This window comes from Elephas maximus, chromosome 2 (genome assembly GCF_024166365.1).
Source record: "Elephas maximus indicus isolate mEleMax1 chromosome 2, mEleMax1 primary haplotype, whole genome shotgun sequence".
Taxonomy (NCBI): domain Eukaryota; kingdom Metazoa; phylum Chordata; class Mammalia; order Proboscidea; family Elephantidae; genus Elephas; species Elephas maximus.
The window spans coordinates 163,603,937-163,625,470 of NC_064820.1; the positions used below are offsets into that span (position 1 = coordinate 163,603,937).

A 21,534-nucleotide genomic window follows, 5' to 3' on the forward strand; every position below is an offset into this window, starting at 1 on the left:
AGTATCTAATGACAGGCCCCCTACAACTTAGAAATCTTTGCAAACACAAACTGTGAAGCTTGAAGGATAGACTCTGATGCCAAGCAAACAGATGAAAGTGCTGGCTTCACTCCTTACTTAGCAGTGTGACTTTGGGCAAGGTAGTGAATCCCTCCTGCCTCAGTTGTCTCATATGTAATAATGGGGCTATTATCAGTAAGGACCTCACAGGATTCTTGTCAGGATTAAATGAGATAATATAGGTCACGTGCTTACAAGAGTGTTTGACCCACAGCAAATTTTACTTCTCAAATGTTTAAGGCAGTGAAATAACAAGTCACTTCATCTCCTCCTATTATGGTCCAAATCCTTTTGTCATATTTTTGTTGTTGTTGTATTGTTAGGTGCTGTCGAGTGGGTCCAACTTATAGTGACCCCATGTACAATAGAGCGATACACTGCCCAATCCTGAGCCATCCTCACAAATGTTGCTGTTTGAGTCCATTGTTGCAGCCACTGAGTCAATCCATCTCATTGAGGGTCTCCCTCTTTTTCACTGACGCTCTACCAAGCATGATGCCCTTCTTCAGGGTCTGATCCTTTCCGATAACATGTCCAAAGTATGTGAGATGAAGTCTCACCATCCTCGTTTCTGAGGAACACTCTGGCTGTATTTGTTCCAAAGACAGACTAGTTCGTTATCATAGTAAAAAAAAAAAAAAAGTCCATGGTATATTCAATGTTCTTCACCAACATCATAATTCAAAGGCATCAATTATTCTTCAGTCCTCCTTATTCATTGTCCAGCTTCCACGTGCATATGAGGCAATTGAAAATATCATGGCTTGGGTCAGGCACACCTTACTTCTCAAAGTGACATCTTTGCTTTTCAACACTCTAAAGGGTCTTTTGCAGCAGATTTGCCCAATGCAATACGTTGTTTGATTTCTTGACTGTTGCTTCCATGGGCATTGACTGTGGATCCAAGTAAAATGAAATCCTTGACAACTTTAATATTTTCTCTATTTATCATGATGTTGCTTATTGGTCCAGTTGTGAGGATTTTTGTTTTCTTTGTGTTGAGGTATAATCCATACTGAAGGCTGTAGTCTTTGATCTTCATCAGTAAGTGCTTCAAGTCCTCTTCACTTTCAGCAAGCAAGGTTGTGTCATCTGCATATCAAAGGTTGTTAATGAGTTTTCCTCCAATTCTGATGCCCCATTCTTCTTCATATAGTCTAGCGGCTCTGATTATCTACTCAGCATACAGATTAAATAAGTATGGTGAAAGGATCCGATCCTGATTCATACCTTTCCTGATTTAAACCATGCAGAATCTCCTTGTTCTGTTTGAAAGACTGCCTTTTGATCTGTATACAGGTTCCGCACAAGCACAATTAAGTGTTCTGGAATTCCCATTCTTCACCATGTTACCCATAATTTGTTATGATCCACACAGTTGAATGCCTTTGCAGAGTCAATAAAACACAGGCAAACATCTTTCTGGTGTTCTTTGCTTCAGCCAGAATCCATCTGACGTCAGCAATGATATCCCTTATTCCACGTCTTCTTTTGAATCTGGTTTGAATTTCTGGCAGCTCTCTGTCAATGTACTGCTGCAACTGTTTTTGAATGAGCTCCAGCAAAATTTTACTTGTGTGTGCTATTAAGGATATTGTTCGATAATTTCTGCAGCCTGTTGGGTCATCTTTCTTTGGAATGGACAAAATGGATCTCTTCTAGTCTGTTGGCTAGGTAGCTGTCCTCCAAATTTCTTGGCCTAAACGAGTAAGCACATCTAGCGCTGTATCCATTTGTTGAAACATCTCGATTGGTATTCCATCAGTTCTCCAAGACTTGTTTTTCACCAGTGCCTTCAGTGCAGCTTGGACTTCTTTCAATACCATCAGTTCTTGATCATAAGCTACCTCCTGAAATAGCTGAACGTCAACCAATTCTTTTTGGTACAGTGGCTTTCTGAATTCCTTCCATCATTTTTTGATGCTTCCTGTATCATTCAATATTTTTCTCATAAAATCCTTCAAAAGCACAACTCAGGAATTGAATTTTTTTTCTTCAGTTCTTTCAGCTTGAGAAATGATGAGCATGTTCTTTCCTTTTGTTTTTCTAATTTCAGGTCTTTGCATGTTTCGTTATAATACTGGAATAAAGCTTTTGGGACCTCCATTTGCTGATACAGCACAACTCAAACTGAGAAGAAACAGCTGCAAATGTCCATTAATAATCGGAATATGGAATGTATGAAGTATGAATCTAGGAAAATTGGAATTCATCAAAAATGAAATGTAACACATAAAGATTGGTATCCTAGTTCTCAGTGAGCTGAAATGGGCTGGTATTGGCCATTTTGAATCAGACAATCATATGATCTACTATGTAAAGAATGATAAATTGAGGAGGATGTCATAGTCAAAAAGAACATTTCAAGATCCATTTTGAAATACAACACTGTCAGCAATAGGATAATACCCGTATGCCTATGAGGAAGGCCAGGTAATATGACTATTATTCAAATTTACACACCAACCACTAATGCCAAAGATAAGGAAATTGAAGATTTTAATTAACTTCTGCAGTCTAAAATTGATCAAACATGCAATCAAGATGCATCGATAATTACTGGTGATTGGGATGTGAAAGTGGGAAACAAAGAAGAAGGATTAGTAGTTGGAAAGTATGACCTTGATGAAAGAAATGATGCTGAAGATCACATGGTAGAGTTTTGCAAGATGAAAGACTTCACTGCAAATACCTTTTTCAACAAGATAAATGATGACTATATAGGGGGGCCTCACTCAATGGAAAACACAGGAATCAAATTGACTACATTTGTGGAAAGAGATGACGGAAAAGCTCAATATAGTCAATCAGAACAATATCAATTGCTCATACGCAAGTTCAGGTTGAAGCTGAAGAAAATTAAAACAAATACAAGAGAACAAAAATATGACCTTCGGTACATCCCACCTGAATTTGGAGATGATCTCACGAGTACATTTAATGCATTGAACACTAATGACCAAAGACCATACGTTAGTTGTGGGAAGACATCAAGGACATCATACATGAAGAAAGTGAAAGATTATTAAAAAGAAAGAAAAGATCAAAATGGATGTCAGAAGAGACTCTGAAACTGGCTCTTGAACACAGAGCAGCTAAAGCGAATGAAAGAAATGAAGTAAAAGAGTTGAACAAAAGATTTCAAGGGGTGGCTCGAGAAAACAAAGTACAGTATTATAATGAAATTTTCATATTTAGGCATGGTTAATTAAGTAACATTTTAATCTAAATTATATACGCTTTAGAAGATAGCTTATCATCTTTGGATAGTTAGAAGATAGTTTGAATAAAGCAGTGATTTTAAAGACAAAGACTCAGGTTAGTCACTTGTTAGCTGAAAGGGCTTAGAAAAATCACTTAGCCTCTTTGAAACCCTCTTCCACTTATTTTGCCTTCTGTGCTTTGTTGGACTACGAGAAGCTACAAGTGATAGACAAAACTACAGATTAAGGAAAGAAGTTTGGAAGGAATTTCAAATAATTCCCAGAATCAGACTATATGCTTCTTCTTTTTATTTATTTATTGTTCTTGTTATTTTACTTATTTTGTCATAGTTGATGAGAATATACAAGGAAAACATACACCAGTTCAACTGTTTCTACATGTACCCTTTAGTGACATTGATTACATTTTTCAAGTTCTGCAACCATCCTCACTCTCATTTTCTGAGCTGTTCCTCCCCTTTTAACTTACACTCACAGCCAGCTAAGGTTTCTATCATTTTTTTCCATTGGTGTTGTCAATTTGATCCCCTATATATAGTTCTTAGAAGAGCTTAATGCTCAAGGCAGACAATTTTTACTAGTTAAGCTAAACTATTGTTTGGTTTTTAAGATTTCAGGGAATATTTTTGGTTTAAGGTTTAAAATATCTTAGGACAGTAGTTTCTGAAATTCATCCAACCTTCATGGCTCCAGGATTGTTCTTTGAATCTTTGATTAAAGTGTTCAGTAATGGTAGCTGGGCACCATCCAGTTCTTCTGCTCTTATGGCAAAGAAGACCGTTATTCATGGAGGCAATCAGCCCCACGTTCCGTATCTCCCTTCTATTTCTGATGCTCCTTTTTCCTCTGTTACTCCAGGCAAATAAAGACCAATTATATGGCCTTGGATGGTTATTTGCAAAATTTTAAGACTTCAGGCACTATCTAACAAAGTAGGAGGTAGAACAGAAGCACTAAACATACGTTATTAGACTAATTAACTGGGATGTCCCATGAAACCATGACCCTAAACCACCAAATCAGGAAACCAAATCCCATGAGGATTTTGGTTGTACATAAGCAGCCTCAGCAGCTATATTTTTTCATTATTGTTGTAAATATGCCTACCACACAACTTTTGCAAGTTCTTCTTTTCATAAGTATACAACTAATTGACAACAATTATAATAATCAGCTAGGGCAACCCTACCTTTAATAAACGTGGTATTTCCAACACTGTTAAACTCCCCCTTTCCCCCTCCCTCCCACCCCTGGTAACCACTAATAATCTTTGGTCTCCATACATTCGTGTTTTCTTGTCTTTTTATATAAGTGAGGTCATACAATTTTGTCCTTATGTGATTGACTGACTCACTCAGCATAATGTCTTCAAGCTCCATCCTTAAGACTTCATTTCTCCTACAGGCTGAGTAGTATTCCATTGTATGCATATACAGCGGCGTCAGCAGGGGGACGCAGAGAGTGCAGACTTTACCCTCTAACACTGTCAGAGGGTGTGACACAAAAATGATCCCCGGGTCTGTGGGGAGGGGCTGCCAGGGAGACATGTTACCTGCTAGTCAGGGTGGGGTGGTTGGGCTGTGGCACCCCTCCATTAGCCAGAGGGTAGGGTCTCTGCCTTGGCCAGTGGCAGAGAGGAGGAGCTTCGGGGGTGAGGCTGGGAGGGACAGGACTGGGTAGTCTGGACTGGGACTTTCTGGGGGGGGTGGGGCGGGGCTACTTTGCCTGTAGAGGGGAGGGTGACATTATGAGTTACAGTGCTGGGTGATACCAACCCTAGTGGTGCCACTGTGTATGTACCACATTTTTTTTAAATCTATTCTTCTGTTGATGGGCTTTTAGGTTGTTTCCACCTTTTGGTTATTGTGAATACTGCTGCAATGAACACTGCTGTACAAGTCTGTTTGAGTCTCTGCTTTTCAAGTCTTTTGGAGTGGAATTGTTGGGTCATATGGTAGTTTTATTTTCAGTTTTTTGAGGAACCATCGAGCTGTTTTCCACAATGACTGAACCATTTTGTATTCCCACCAGCAACGGGTAAGGGTTTCAATTTCTCCACATCCTTACCAACATTTGCTATTTTCAATTCTTTTTTTTTTTTTTACCTTAGCCATCCTGGTGGGAGTAAAATGGTATCTCACTGTGGTTTTGATTTGCATCTTTCTGATGGTTAATGATACTGAACATCTTTTCACATGTTTGATGGCAATTTGAATGTCCTCCTGGGTGAAATGTCTGTTCAAGTATTTTGCCCATTTTATGATTGGGTTATTTGTCTTTCTGTTGTTAAGTTGTGTAAGTTTTATATATATTTTGGCTATTAGATTCTTGTGGGATATATGGTTTCCAAAGATATTCTCCCAGTTGGTAGTGTGTCTTTTCACTTGTTGCTAAAGTCCTTTGATGAACAAAAGTTTTTCCTTTTTATGAGGTCTCGTTTATTTTTGTTTTTTTCTGTGTTTTTATTATGTTAGATAATCCATTGTTAAGAGCTACACTTGGCAGCATTGCCCTGCTTTTTCCTCTAAGAATTTTATGGTTTTATATTTTGTATTTTGCATATTTAGGCCCTTAATCCATTTTGAATGTGTTTTGTGTATGGTATGAGACATCGATCCTATTTCATTTCTCTGCATGTGGAAATCCAATCTTCCAGCACCATTTATTGAAAAGACTCTTCTTTCCTTATTGAATGGACTTAGCACTCTTGTCAAAAGTCAGTTAACCATAGATGCATGGTTTATTTCTGGACTCTCAATTTTATCCCACTGGTCTGTGTGCCTGTTATTATACCAGCATCAGGCTGTTTGACACTGTAGCTGTATAGTACATTTTTTAAAATCAGGAAGTGTGAGTCCTCCTACTTTGTTCTTTTCTTTCAACACTGCTTTAGCTATTTGGGGCCTCTTGCCATTACATATAAGGTTGAGGAGTGGTTTTTCTATTTCTGTAAAAAATGCTATTTGAATTTTGATCGAGATTATGTTGAATCTATAGATTGCTTTTGGTAGTATTGAGATCTTAACAATATTAAATCTTCCAGTCTATGACCATGGGACCTCTTTCCATTTATTTAAGTCTTATTAAATCCCTTTCAGTAGTGTTTTATAGTTTTCATTGTATAAGTCCTTGACATCCCTGTTTAGATTTATTTCTAGGTATTTTATTCTCTTAGATGTTACTGTAAATGGAATTGTTTCCTTAATTTTCCTTTCACATTTCTCATTGCTGTTGTATAGAAAACAAAGAGATTTTCATTTGTTGACCTTGTACCCTGCAACTTTGCTAAATTCCTCTATCAGCTCTAAACGTTTTCTTGTGGACTTGTTGGGATTCTTCATATATAAGATCATATCATCCGTGAATAGAGACAATTTTACTTCTTCTTTTCCAATCTGGATACCTTTTACTTATTTTTCTTGTCTTATTGCTCTGGCACAACGGGTTTGGTTGTTTTTTTTTTTGATTGTTTTGGCTAGGATTTCTAACACAATATTGAATAGAAGTGGTGAGAGCAGGCACTCTTGTCTTGTAGTCTTATGCTGCTTGAATCTCATAAAAGCCCATTCTTTTTGTAAAGAGGAACAGAGACCTGGTCTTTCTGGAATCTAGGTGATTAAGTGCAAAGGAAATTCTGAATGGCTAGAGCTGAGAATCAGATAGATCCACTTTGTAAAATTGCCTAGCTAGTTGCAGCCGCTGGTTTACTCATGTCCTGAGAAACTATCTATAAAAATCTTAGTGAAATCTGAGAATTAAATAAATACTTGTGATGGCTGGCATAGCTCTCCAAGGATCAAACTGTGGTAAGGATGACAAGACATCATAGGGAAAGCAGCCAGAAATGTTGACTAGACTTAGGATGATGGATGTGAGCAGCATATCTGAAAACGTGTGACAGCTGATACGAAAATTCATTAGGATCCAACCCCTCTGTGTGCCCTGGGAAGGAGAGGAATAAGACTGAGAATTGGGAATGTTGCATTGCTTGTATCTGTAACACTTCTGTCTCAAAGCACTTTAGTATGGGATCCACTTTGACTAAGTATTATACAGAAGGTCTGTTCTTCTCATTTCGTGTGCAATAACGTAGATTTTTAGTAGCAAGGGGCTTCTGCTTTACTAGAGACAAAGCACAGGCTTTGAGACCGAGTGGCTGATCATTCTGCAGGGTGCAATTCAGAGCGGTGCTGCAATGGATCTTACAGAGCTGAAGGCTCCCCAAGTTCAGAGTCACTTACAATCACCCTGCTTTGGTAATGAAAAAATTCCCAAAGACACTTGGACAAGGAGAGCTTGACAAAAGACTGCGTTTCCTGCAGTGATGCAGATGGAGGACTCAGGGATACTGAGAGGCAGCTATTAATGTGATCCCATGTGAGCTCACAGGCTTGTAAAGCCCCATGATGTCAAGTTACAGTTATAGGGAGGAAGCTATACCTGTTATTTGCCACTCTTTTCATGAGCTCATCTCAATCAGAGAGAGTTGGAAGCCTAAAAACTACATTTTCCGGACTTCCTGGCCCCCTGGCTTCTAGTTAGGTTTTGTAAATGGGAGACTCAGACTGGAGAATCGGACAGTGAGAGAACAAAGAAAAAGGAACCATTTTTCCTGTATCTGGAGGTGCCCTCAGCAGTGAGAGCAGCAGCAAATTGTTCCATAAGCAACAGCTGTGGTGGCTGCAGGGTCTCAGCAGATCCGGGGCAGCTGTGGGGCTCATGAAGCTTCCTGACCTCTGGTTAGCATCCCCTTCTCTCTGCTCTTCCACAAAGCCTTATGACCAATGTTGTTGTTCGGCGCCATCCAGTCAGTTCTGACTCGGAGCGACCCTATGTACAATAGAACAAAACACTGCCCAGTCCTGCGCCATCCTCACAATCATTATGCTTGAGCCCATTGTTGCAGTGACTATGTCAATCCATCTCGTTGAAGGTCTTCCTCTTTTTCGATGGCCTTTTATTTTACCCAGCATGATATCTGCTACGGCAAGAATGTGTCCCCCGCAAAAATGTGTCAATTTAGCTGGGTCATGATTCCCAGTATTGTGTGATTGTCCACCATTTTGTCATCTGGTGTGATTTTCCTATGTGTTGTAAATTCTGCCTTTATGATGTTAATAAGCCAGGATTAGAGTCACTTAGGCTAATAAGGCAGGACTCAGTCTAAAAGATTAGGTTGTTTTAAGTCAATCTCTTTTGAGATATAAAAGAGAGAAGCAAGCAGAGAGACAGGGGGACCTCATACCACCAAAAAGCAGCACTGGGAGCAGATTGTGTCTTTTGGACCTGGGGTTTCTGTGCCAAGAACTTCCTAGACCAGGGGAAAATTGATGACAATGACCTTTCTCCAGAGTCAACAGAGAGAGAAGGCCTTCCCCTGAAACTGGCACCCTGAATTGGGACTTCTAGCCCACTACAATGTGAGAGAATGAACTTCTGCTTGTTGAAGCCATCCACTTGTGGTACTTCTGTTATATAAAAAAAAAAAATAGCAGCACTAAATAATCAAGACAATATCCTTCTCCAGGGACTGGTCCCTCCAAAGTATGTGAAACGAAGTCTCACCATTCTTGCTTCTAAAGAGTGTTCTGGCTGTAATTCTTTCAAGACAGATTTGTTTGTTCTTCTGGCAGTCCATAGTATACTCAATATTCTCCACTGAATACTGAATGACCAATACCCTGCATTTAATCTCCCTTTTTTTTTACTTGAGACATATACAACAATTTCTATTTTCCTTACTAGACACTGACAGATACAGAGAGAAAATAAGTCACAAGTGTTTTCTTCTAAGCAGAAAGCATCAATCAAGTGATTAATTGCATATAAAGGAGAGCTGGCTGTATTAAATAAAGCACAAGACCAGAAGTCAAAAACACACTGGATTTAATCCCAAATTTTCCAGTTCCCAAAGAAAAATGAGCCCAAGTCTAGGAATTTACAAGTGAAGAGAAAATAAGGCTGAATAGAGGATAGAGGACCAGTGTTCTCTTCCTAACAGTGCCACTTATTAGACCACGTGCAACACTGAGGGTCTTCTTTCACCATTTGGAGCCTCAGTTCCCTCTTCAGAGAATGGGCACAATCAAGTACAAATATTTAAAAATTGTAACAACTTATTAAAAAGGCCAGCCAATTAAATGTATGCTAACTTTAGCAATCAAGAAACTTCTAGATTATAGCAACTGAGTATCAGCCCTAGGAGTAATAAATGCCTACATCTCAGGATTATTGGGCTGACTAATGACAATATTGCCATTTATTCAATGTGTACTATGTGTGACATACAGTGCTAAGAGTTTTACCTACTTGACTTATAATCCTCACAAGAACCCTGTGTTGAGATGTCAAAACTCAGAGAAATTAAATAACTTGTTCAAGGCCATACAGCAAATACATGGGAAAGCCAAGACTTCAGCCCACACCATTCTGCTTCTTCAAACCCCACTCTTCCAGCATCCTGTGGTGCTGCTAGTTAAGATCATCAAGGTAGGGGTACTTCAGAAGCTATATAGTGTCACATACATCCAGAGGTTTGCTGGCTTAGTTCCACACCAGCAAATTTCACACACTGCAAGAAACCACTGCTTTAGAAACGTAAATATGCCATCCATCTCCCCTCTGATGGTTTTCTAGGTCTCTAGCTTGGTTCCCATGTGAGCCCGCGAGGCACTGGGGTTTCCAGCACAGGATAAGCTCCAGCTCATATCCACTGTGCTCCTGATCTAATCAAAGGACTAACTGAATAATCACCATTTTATCAGTTAAGTAATAAAGTTGAGTATTATTCTCATTTACATTTCTAAAGCAACATAAAAATAACCCCTTTTAAAAGGTACCCACTCACTTTCTCCTTATATGCTAATGCTGTCAAGATTTCAAAGCTTGATGAGAGATTTCCTGCAAAACACTTCACTGCCTTAAAGTTGCACATGTTCACTATTCCTATTGCCAGGTTACAAATAGGAATTAACTCTGGTGCCAGACCAATCCCATATTGATAAGTCTTTAGGGTGGGCAGCCTGTACACATTGATTTCAAACGCTATGAGTTATTTCAAGACTTTATTTAGCATTAAAAACATTTCAACTTTATACTCAGACTTTAATGAAGAGTGTATATTGTCAGGAGACCCTGGAAGGCACAAATGGTTAACTGCTGGACTACTAACCAAAAGGCTGGAAGTTCAAACCCACCCAGAGATGCCTTAGAAGTAAAAGCCCTGGCGATCTGCTTCCAAAACGTCACGGCCTTGGAAACCCTATGGAGCAATTCTACTCTGCACACATAGGGTCACCATGAGTCAGAATCAATGGCGACCACCACCGCCACAACAGGTATTATCAATAGCATTAATACTCAAACCAAAAAATAGCTTTCCTATTTAAGAAATTGCTATCATTTTTTCTAAAAGATGGTATAATTTCAATTCATTCTTGTAGTCACACCGACTTCGAATTTCATTTCTTGATATGAAGTAATGAATTGCAACCTAGCACCATGACAGAATTAAGACATTTGGGCCATTAATTTGAAGCCAGCTGCTCACCTTTGTTATGGTTTTTAATTAATGTTTTCACATGTGTACAGTAGGTGACTACATTTACACCAAGAGTATATATTTTGTATTTAAGTATACAGCTTTTGGAAACCCTGGTGGTGTAGTGGTTAAAAGCTGTGGCTGCTAACCAAAAGGTCAGCAGTTCAAACCTACCAGGCGCTACATGGAAACTCTAGGGGGAAGTTCTACTCTGTCCTATAGGGTCACTATGAGTTGGAATTGACTCAATAGCAACGCATTTTTTGGTTTGGTACACAGCTTTTGGTATTTATTCAGATTTGCTGTGTTTTATACAAAAGCTTGCCATTTTTGATCTACTGTGTGGCTCCTCGGTACTTGGCATTAAGCCCTACCATATGAAAAAGAAAGATTCTTCTCCTGGAAAAGTAATTCCTTTTTGAATTCCTTTCTCTCCTTCCTTCCTTCTTTCCTCCTTCCTTCCCTCCCTCCGACCTCTCTTCCTTCCTTCTTCCTTCATTCCTTCTACCCACCCTGCCCTGCCTCCCTCCCTTCTTCCCTTCTTTCACTCCTTCCATAAAATAGCTTATAAAATGAAATACGATGTTGTTGGGAAAGCAAAAAACAAACAAACACAAACAAAAACTAGATGAAGTGACAAAAAGAGTTAGAAAAATAGAATTCAGTTAGGGTACAGCCATAGTATGTTCCTAGAGATCTGGTACACTTGCTAGTGGTGATTTATAGATTTGGCTCAGAGTTTCCAAGAAATACTCTCAAAGGGAGGAAAATGCTACCATTTATGTGATATATCATTCCTATAGGATGCTTTTTTTTGTTGTCACTGAGAAACATTAATGAAAAAGTACAGCAGCTTTTTCATAGAAGAGGAACAGAATCTTAAACCAGGTGTTCTTACTAAAGAAAGAAGAGGACCAGGAGACTCCAGAGGCAGTGTAACAGGAAAGTGTAGAGAGCTGAGGAGCAAGGAGGAAAGGCAGGAATGGAAGGATGCCTCTGTCATTAAAGAATCAAAGTATAAAATAAACTTTTTGCTCACTCAAAGCCGAGGATCACTATCTTAAGAACTTCAAAGTTCAAGGTTGTATATATTTGCACGTTCCCTCATCTATTCATCTCCTCCCTGAATCCTGTACTTTCTGACACTAAAAATTGATAGAATTCTTGGAAAGCAGAAACTTTTTAATTGTAATGAAACAGGAGGAGAAAAATTGGAGACCTGAATTGCCCTTAGAGATCACACTTGGGGTGAGGAGAACCACAGGTCAGTGGGAAGAAGCTGGTAGTTAAAACAAAAAGCCTAGGCTCTCTCTGAAGCCAGGCATTAAAGGTGGTAGGGCCATAAGTGGTTTCAGGGTCTCAGGGAGACCACCGGGGCAAAGCCCTGCCAGGCTTACTGCCCCAACGCAGGCTGACAATGTTCTGTGAAGAGCAGCTGCTGCAAATCACCAGAGCCACTGTTTGTTTCCCTTTCCACACCTCTTCAAAAAGAATGTGGCTGTCGCCATCAGAGCTCCAACTGGGAGCAAACAGACCAGGGAGTGGTAACCTGACCAGGGTGTCAGGTTGTCTGGAAAGAGCTGCCTGCTCACCACTAAGTTTCTGAGACACTATTTACCAAAGGAGAGGACTCGTCAGGAACATGCCTCTCCAACCAGGGCCTGATTTATCATGAGTTGATCCATCCTACGGCGACTGCCCTACCCTGCAATGGGGGCACTTAAGAGAAATATGCTTGTAATGCTTCTCATATTGCTAAAAGTAGGGCCTGGCATTTCCTTTTCTTTTTTGTCTTATCTGAGTTCACAAAGAACTATAGTTCATTGTATATCTCTCCATTAAGGTTCTTATAGCACTGCATTAAATTTTTTATGCGTATGATTGATGTTGAGCTAGACTGTAAGATCCTTAAGAACAATCACTGGTCTTACTCCTGGCACATAGTTTAGGTGTTGAATTAACGTATATCAAATAAATGAAGGAATAGTCCTTTAGTTATATTTATAGGTAGAGCTACATTGTTTAAATATTATATTTAACCCAACCAGTTGCCTTTGAGTTGATTGGGACTCATGGTGATTTCAGGTGTGTTAGAGAAGAACTGCATGCCATAAGGTTTTCAATGGCTGATTCTTAAGAAGTAGATTGCCAGACCTTTCTTCTGAGGTGCCTCTGGGTAAACTGAAACCATCAACCTTTCAGTCAGCAGCCAAGCATGTTAGCAATTGAGCGTGTCAACCATTTGCACCACCCAGGGACACTCTGGTGACCACTTCTTCTTGTGGTTGACCAGTGCTCCACTTCCTAGCTCTTCTGGAACTCCCAAAGTTCTTATTTATTTCCAATCCTGGTCCTCCAGCATTTTGCACCTTAATGCTTTGGGCTCCTACCCTATAAACCAAAAAACCTGTTGTTGTCAAGTTGATTCTGACTCATAGTGGTTAAGAACTCGGCTGATAACCAAAATGTCAGAAGTTTGAACCCAGCAGCCACTCCTTGGAAACCTGATGGGGCAGTTCTACTCTGTCCAATAGGGTCACTGTGAGTCCCTACCCTATAAGCGTCCCCCAATTTACCTTCGATTATGTTAGCCAGAGTTATCTTCTGATGTCCGTAGCCAGGAATGCTGACAGATACATAACAGGAAGTATCAAGCTGAATTAGCAAACTAAATTAAATGAAGACAAACAAACCAAAAAAAGAAGTGGCCAGCAGTATGGCTCGGAAAAATAGTTAAATGTTAGATATTCTTATTTAATCATAAATGTCAGCTAGGATCTCTATACCCCTTGATATCTGGGAAAATTTGGCTGGAGCCTCTCAGTTCTACAGCCTTCGGAAGCCTCAAACATTCCCTCAGGTTTCTGAAATTTCTCAGAGCATTTACTTCCCTGCTGTCCTGTGTCTTTGGGGCTTCCATTCCCTCACATGCATTCTCTCTCTCAAACCACACCTACTCAGACAGGAACATCAGCCCGCTCACCAATTTATACACACTGCACATGACATACACACGCACACATACACACACACACCCCTACACATTCATACAAAGGATTTGTAGTATAGTAGAGGACAGTGTAGCGATGTGACCTTGAGCAGGTTACATAACATTTTTTTTTTTTGCCTTAGTTGCCACATCTTGTGAAACAGCGATAATAATGGCATGGCCTCATAGGGTTGTTTTCAAAATTAATGGAGTAGAACTGCCCCACAGAGTTTCCAAGGAGTGCCTGCTGGATTTGAACTCCCAACCTTTTGGTTAGCAGATGTAGGTCTTACCCACTACACCACCAGGGTTTCCAATGGAATAATGCAAGTCTAGTTCATAGTTCATGATGTCTTCATGCATAGTGAACACTCAACCTTCAATTCATAGGCTAGAAAATGTTATTGAAGAACTGGATCTTGGGATAGATCGGCACACATACACATTAAAAAAGAAAGATATGCAACCTCGTTGTTGTTCCATGCCATCAAGTCGATTCTGATTTGTAGCAACCCCATGTGACAGAGTAGAGCTGTCCCATAAAGTTTTCTAGGCTGTTTTAATCTTTATGGGAGCAGATGGCAATGTCTTTCTCCTAAGGAGCCGCTGGGTGCAACCTAACTATTCTTAAAGTCCGTTACAGCCACCATGCCACCGAAGGTTCCCCCTAGCTCTTTCCCAGACAGAGCCCAGGCTCTCCTCTTTCTCTGAATCTTCTCCTTCTCCAGTCTTCTCCCTCATCTGTTCACTCATTTTCCTCTGTCTTTAGAGAAAGTAAAAAAGTCTTCTCTTCTGCCAGGACCCAGGCCCTCCAACTACCACCTCACATAGGCTTCTTTCTGAATGAAGAAATGAAGACATTACTCTACCAAAGAAGAATTCTGGTTCCTACTTTTAAAATAAGAACACTTATCTAGTTACACCTAGAGCATTGGCTTCCAAGCCCTAGTTATTTGCATAGTACCCTGGTGATTTTTTTCCACATTCACTTACTAATGGATATAATAATTTACAAAATAATTTCTTTTAAAAAAAAAAAAAAAACCAAACCCAGTGTCGTCGAGTCAATTCTGACTTATAGCAGCCCTATAGGACAGAGTAGAACTGCCCTGTAGAGTTTCCAAGGAGCACCTAGGTGGATTTGAACTTCTGTTAGCAGCCATAGCATTTAACCACTGTGCCACCAGGGTTTCTATCTCTTTAATTTCTTTAAGCACACTCATTTTAAATTTTCAGCAAATGCATTTTAAACGTAAACTTTATTTCACTACTGTTGTTGTGTGCTGTCACGTCAATTCCGACTTACAGTGACCCTACAGCACAGAGTAGAGCTGCCCCCGTAGAGTGTCCTAGGCTGAAAGCTTTATGGGAGCAGATTGGCAGGTCTTTTCTCCTGAGGAGGGGTTGGTGGGCTCCAACCACTGACCTTTTGATTAGAAGCTGAGAGTTTAACCATTGGGTCATCAGGGCTCCTCTTTCACCACCAAAACAAAAACAAAAACAAAAACACCAAACCCATTGCCGTTGAGTCGATTCTAACTGATAATGCAAAGCCATACTACTTATTACAGGGAGGTAGCCTTAAAATATTTAATACTGAAGTAAAAAGTGTTGCTCCTATGCTACCTAGAATCTCCAAGCATCACCAGTGATAACATGCACCACAGTTTGGTGATCACAGGCTTAAAAAAAAATGGCCTTTATTATGGACATCCAGAAGTTGTACTGAGGAGGAAATGGGAGTCAGACGGTGGAGTTTGCATGTTACTAATACTGTGGGTGGAGGGGGTGCTGATGAGGATGAGCGTATGTTGATGGGATCAGGTTAGAATACTGACAGAGAGGACGGTCCGCAGACAAGATTCTGGGGAGTGACATTAGCTCAGATCCCGCCCCGCTCTTCCAGAGCACCAGGGAGAACGGCTAATGTTCCTTTAATTGAATTGTATGCTGCCATTAGAATCAATGCTGCTATAAATAAATGCGTAAAAAGTCGAAAATGTTAGGGATCATAATATTTGAAAGATCTCCCCAAAAAAGGCACTTTAATCAACTGACCCAGCTTGATTTAGAAACTGAGAATAATTTTGTAACTTGTTAACCTTCATACTGCTCACCTCTGACCTTTAAATTAACAATAGAATTGCGATTGTCCAGGTTCCACTCTGCTTTCTGTGTACAAACAATTTTACAAGCTTTTAGAGGAAAATTAAATACGTGACACCAGCCTAAAAATCTACGTTGAGCCAGCTTCTTTGGTAAGTGACAAAGTCCACAATGCTGAAAGTCTACTGAGAGTGTAAACTGTTTTTGTTAAGTAAACAGTCTTTTTGGGTATCTAGGCATCCTAGAACAGAACTCTGTTGGAAATATATACAGTACAGCAATGACTGGCTGATCAACAACTCTTTATTAAATACCCACCATGTGCTGGGGATTAGGCAAGGCTTCAGGTGACACATTCTACCCTCGAGGAATTCCCTGGTTGGGCTGATAGTACATCTTTGTAACTCAAGGCAGATTACACTAGAGTTTCTGTCAAGATATTTGACAGCTCCTTTTTGTCACTACGTTCTCCTACGTCAAACACAGAGGCACAGTTCCCTGGTCTGTGCCTGAAACATGCTTTTCTATAGGTCTCGAGTGAAAGAAAAAATGCTTCTGTGGTTGCACCTAGGATGGATTTTTTTTAGGATGTCTGCCAGCTACAGATATGTGTGGATAGCCCTCAGTCTCAAGCACCAAGTAGTATCCCTTCACAACATTTAAGCCTTATTGAATACAATCTCTTTGCACTATGTGGTTGTGCCAAATAAAATGCAGCAGGTTTCTTAAAGGAAAAAAAAAAAAAAACACTTTGCTAGGAGTCAGCCTATTAGTTCAACTCCAAGGGTTGCAAGAAATTAAAGGAAAACAAAACAAAACTGTTTAGCTTTGTGCAAGTATACCTTGCATTTCATCAAAGCACATAATCCGACGACCTGCTCAGAAAAAGAAATGAGCAAACAAGACTGTTATTTTATTAAAAAAAAAAAACTCTTTGAATTTATACCTAAAATTTACAAGCACAGCTGGATATTCTTGAAGCTATTTTTACCTCATTGAAATACATCTTCTTTCATCCTATTACAGAGATGAATATCTATTTTCAAGGAATGGCACCTTTATAACGCAGACTTTCAGTATAGGTAACTGGAAAATTTACAGCCATGTTTCACTTGTCATTTAAGCAGAAACAATGAAACACTAATAATCAAACAGTACCGTACTTGGGCTTACATATGAAAGCTGGAAAAAAATCCACATCCGTTGGCTTCTTAACTGGACTGCAACTATTTTCCAGAGGCTTCACAGGACAAACGTCTACAATTTACAGCACAATGTAAACAGAAATGTAGCATACCTCACATTAGCATCAAGTTCATCCATTACAGGAAACGGGCATGGGTGAGTTGGGCTTCAGTGGCTGCAGGAAATAGCTGGTCCTACAGTGAAAGAATAAAAAATAGATTAGACAGGAAGATAACATAGGAAAATAAAACTCCCTGTTAATGAAAAAGATATCAAATAATCATTGCTTCCTGTTTACTAAAGCTTTTGCTTTGTAGAAGTACTGTACTGGAGAACTATTTAATAAGAAATGCCAGAGCAAAAAGCTATAGGTATATTGACGTATGGTACAGATGGATGTTGAAATATTTCTTTACATTCAACTAGTCTTCTGAAGATTAAAACGTATGGGTACTTTTTTTTTTTAACTCCACGTTAATTTGGCTTGTTATTTTTTGCCGGTCCCCGAACATACTTATTTATGATCTGCATTAGGATACTAGCTAGTGAAATAGGGAACTACATTCTTATGATTAAAATAGTACATTGCCTAAGATAGTCAGCCATTTTGTTTCTATGAAGATTTTCAGGTTTTGGGGTTTTTTTTTTTTTAACCTTTTTTGAGAGTGGGGAATAATAGATCCCTTGGAGAATCTAGTAAACTCTTGAGAACTCTCCGTCCAGGAAAAAAAAAAAAAAATGGAAGTGGATGTACATACATGCACACTTTCTGGAGCCCATGGATTCCCTGAGGCCCACCCGGGAACTTAGGCTAAGAACTCCCAGTCTAAGGGAAGTTAACTTTTAAATACTCAAAGTTTCCCTAGCATAGTGGTGCCTGGCTACAACCAATGACTGCCCTGACAGGGAACACAACAGAGAATCCCTGATGGAGAAGGAGAACAGTGGGATGCAGACCTCAAACTCTCATAAAAAGACCAGACTTAATGGTCTGACTGAGACTGGAGGGACCCCGGAGGTCATGGTCCCCAGACCTTCTGTTAGCCCAAAACTGGAACCATTCTCAAAGCCAGCTCTTCAGACAGGGATTGGACTGGACTATGGCATAGAAAATGATACTTGTGAGGAGTGAGTTTCTGGGCTCAAGTAGACATGTGAGCCTATGTGGGCAGCTCCTGTCTGGAAGGGAGATGAGAAGGCAAAGGGGGTCAGAAGCTGGCTGAATGGGAATACAGGGTGGAGAGGAGGAGCGTGCTGTCACATTAGGGGGAGAGCAACTAGGAGTACATAGCAAGGTGTGTATAAGTTTTTATATGAGAGACTGACTTGATTTGTAAACTTTCACTTAAAGCACAATAAAAAAATTAAAAAAAAAAAAGGTTTCCCTAGCACAGACCCACAGGAAGACCTTCCCTTTTAGTTTACAGGCACTCACTGATCCCGTCCAAACTGGCTCTCTTAACTGTACAATTTCATTTTTTCAGAAGAATCCCAACGTTTTTCATCGCATTTGTTCCACAATATGAGAAGGTAAGGGCAGAATCCAGCTCAGCTTCTTGTGGGGTTACTCTAAGCATGCCCCTCTTTCATTCTGAGCTTCATCATCCCCTCCCTCAGTAAATGGAAGGGACTGGAATTGATGATCGCTAGGTTCTCTTCCAGATCTGACATTCTATAATTCCATCTGCTAGTTTTCTAATAGAATCTTACCAAGAAGAAATTCAAAATCTGTTTATCTACATAACAGAACGATGAAACTCATCTTGGGCCCTTGGACCACGCCTTGGCCAGGGAAGGCTAAACATGTGTACCTGGCAGCCACCACTGAGCTGAAAAAGACACAGGCGATCTCTGAGTGTTTCAATGTTTGTTCTTTGGGGCCTCTAAGTCTAATATGGAGTCCCATGGGCATTTCTGGAGCCGGGGCAGGTATGGGAAATGCTCAGCCTGCAGGACTTTGGACCTCTAACCTGACCTTGAGCAAAGTAGCTCTGTGCATATCTATCCATTTTATATTTTTTAATTTGGGATAATATTTTATTTGAAATACATCATTACAAAGTCCTATTACTAAGTCCCTTCATGGGGCAAACAGTTAATGTACTAGGCAGCTAACTGAAAGGTTGGAGGTTTGAATCCACTCAGAGGTACCTTGGAAGAAAGGCCTGGTGATATACTTCCAAAAAAATTCAGCCATTGAAAACTATGGAGCACAGCTTTACTCCGACATACACAGGGTACATGAGTCCGAGTCAACTCAGCAGTAACTGGTAAGAACTGGAATGCCCGGGGCTCAATCCCCTTTCCTTCTCTATTCAAAGTCATTCTTGGGGGTGATCACATCTATTGCTATGGCCTAAAATGCAATTTACTCACTGAAGATTCTGGAACTTATATTTAGATATCTCTGGGTCCTTTCCAGACTTGTATTGCCTACCAAGCATCTCAACTTGGCTGATTAAAAAGCATTTGAAACTAAACCTTTAATGTCACACTCTCATCACAAAAACCTGGTCCTTTCCCAATCTCAGTAAAGGCCCCCACCATTTGTCCAGTTACTGAAGCCAAACAACCTCTAGGATTCTCGGCTCTTCTCTTTTTCTCACACCCTATGACCAAACCATCAGCAGACTCATTGCCTATACCTTGAAAATGAATCCTTAATCTAACCTTCTCTCATCACCTCCAGAGCCACCACATTGGTCCAAGACATCATCTTTCCCTAGAACACCATCATACCCTCCAGAGTGGTCTCCTGCTTCTCCCATTATTATCTCTTCTCCCCACTGTAGCCAGAATAATATTCTAAAAATCTAAGTCAGATCATTTCACTCACCTGCTCAAAATTCTACTGATTTCCTGTCACACTTGGAATAAAATCCAAACTCTTTATCATTGATAACCAGACCCTAAATGATCTAGCCTAAACTCTCTCAGTCTCAACTTTGATCGTACCACCACCCCTCACTGCCCTCTAACTCACTGGTTTTCTATTTTCCTTGACCGCCGAAGCGGCCTTTTCACTTGCTGTTTCCTCTCCCTGGCAAGCACCCATGTCACTCATTCCCTCACTTCCTTACAGATACAGCTCAAACATCATTTCCCCAAAGAGGTCTTCCCTGACCACCTACCTAAAATTTCAGACTCCATTTTCTAAATATTTCTATCCTTTCATCTGCTGTATTTTTTCTTCTTAGTACATATATTACATAGAGTCAATCACTTCTTTATTTGTGATGTCACTGGAATTTAAGCTTCAAGAGGGCATGGGACACTGCCTTGATCACTGTTGTATACTCAGTGCCTAGAAAAATGCCTCACACAGTCTTCTCTTTGTAGATATTTGTTGAGTCGGCTAAGTTGGTAATTAATTTTGCAAATGAGGAAATTGAGGCTTGAGAGTTCAAGTGACTTTCCCACTGGGAGGTAATATCTGAACTGTTCCAGAGAACAACAGTGTAATAAAAAAGTAACAAAAGCCATTTCATCTAAATCAGTTACGCTTTACTGAGTGTAGGAAGTGTCAGACATTGTCCTTTTACTTTTTCTCTAATCTTGGGGTCTTTATCACCATTCTATAGATAAAGAAGAAACCTGGTGGCATAGTGGTTAAATGCTATGGCTACTAACCCAAAGGTCAGCAGTTCAAACCCACCAGGCTCTCCCACAGGGTTGCTATAAGTCGGAATTGACTCGACGGCAACAGGTTTGGTCTGGTTTTATAGATAAAGAGACTGAGCTGACTTGCTAAAGTTAACAGCTAGCACTCAACCAACCTGGGAAAAGAATCCAGGGCTCTGAATTCCAAAGCACAAGTTTTATTTTCCATAATTCTTGTCATTATATTATACTTTCTCTCCTGGAGCAAAGAGGTCTCCTAATTAAAGCAGATATTTGCTATAATTTTCTGCTGTAATTTTCCTTCTTTCTCTGAAAATATAGTACCTCGATTTTCCTTTGTGGAACCACCTCTCCCCCACTCTAGTCCATGTGTTTGCATGGAACTGCCCCAATCCCTAAAGATAAGCACCTGAACCAAGACTGGCCAATCAGAACAGTCCATCCCCTGACCACAAGGATTCCTTAGCTCACCAGCTATGCCAGTAAAAGCCAGCCTTAGGATTTTTGCTACAAAGAGTCTCTCTTCCCTGGTGTTGCTAACCTGGTAGACTTTTAGCTTGAAGCTGCTAGTGGCATCATGGCCACTTCATGGAGAGAGCCTATCTGAAAATGAAGTTAACCCAAATGAAAGGAAAGCATGGTTGCAACTTAGATAACGCCGGTGCCCTGATGATATAATTTGAGGCATAAGACCCAGTAATGTCTTAAGACAGTTTTACACTTGAATTCTCAATGATACGAGCCAACAAATTTCTTTTCTTCTTCCTTAAATCATTTTGTGTTGGGTGCCAGCCATTATTTGCAACAAA

General features: G+C 40.1%; 1 protein-coding gene across 5 annotated transcripts in view; it reads right to left on the bottom strand.

Annotated features, from left to right (window-relative positions):
- HTR4 (5-hydroxytryptamine receptor 4) overlaps nucleotides 1-21,534 on the bottom strand; it is a 241,495-nt gene that overhangs the window by 203,586 nt on the left and 16,375 nt on the right. For all 5 annotated transcript variants that reach the window (XM_049874018.1, XM_049874019.1, XM_049874015.1 and 2 more), the window contains exon 2: nucleotides 17,217-17,298. In XM_049874018.1, the coding sequence (XP_049729975.1) occupies nucleotides 17,217-17,242 (26 nt within the window). In that variant the 5' untranslated portion in view covers nucleotides 17,243-17,298. The remainder of the gene's footprint in view (nucleotides 1-17,216; nucleotides 17,299-21,534) is intronic.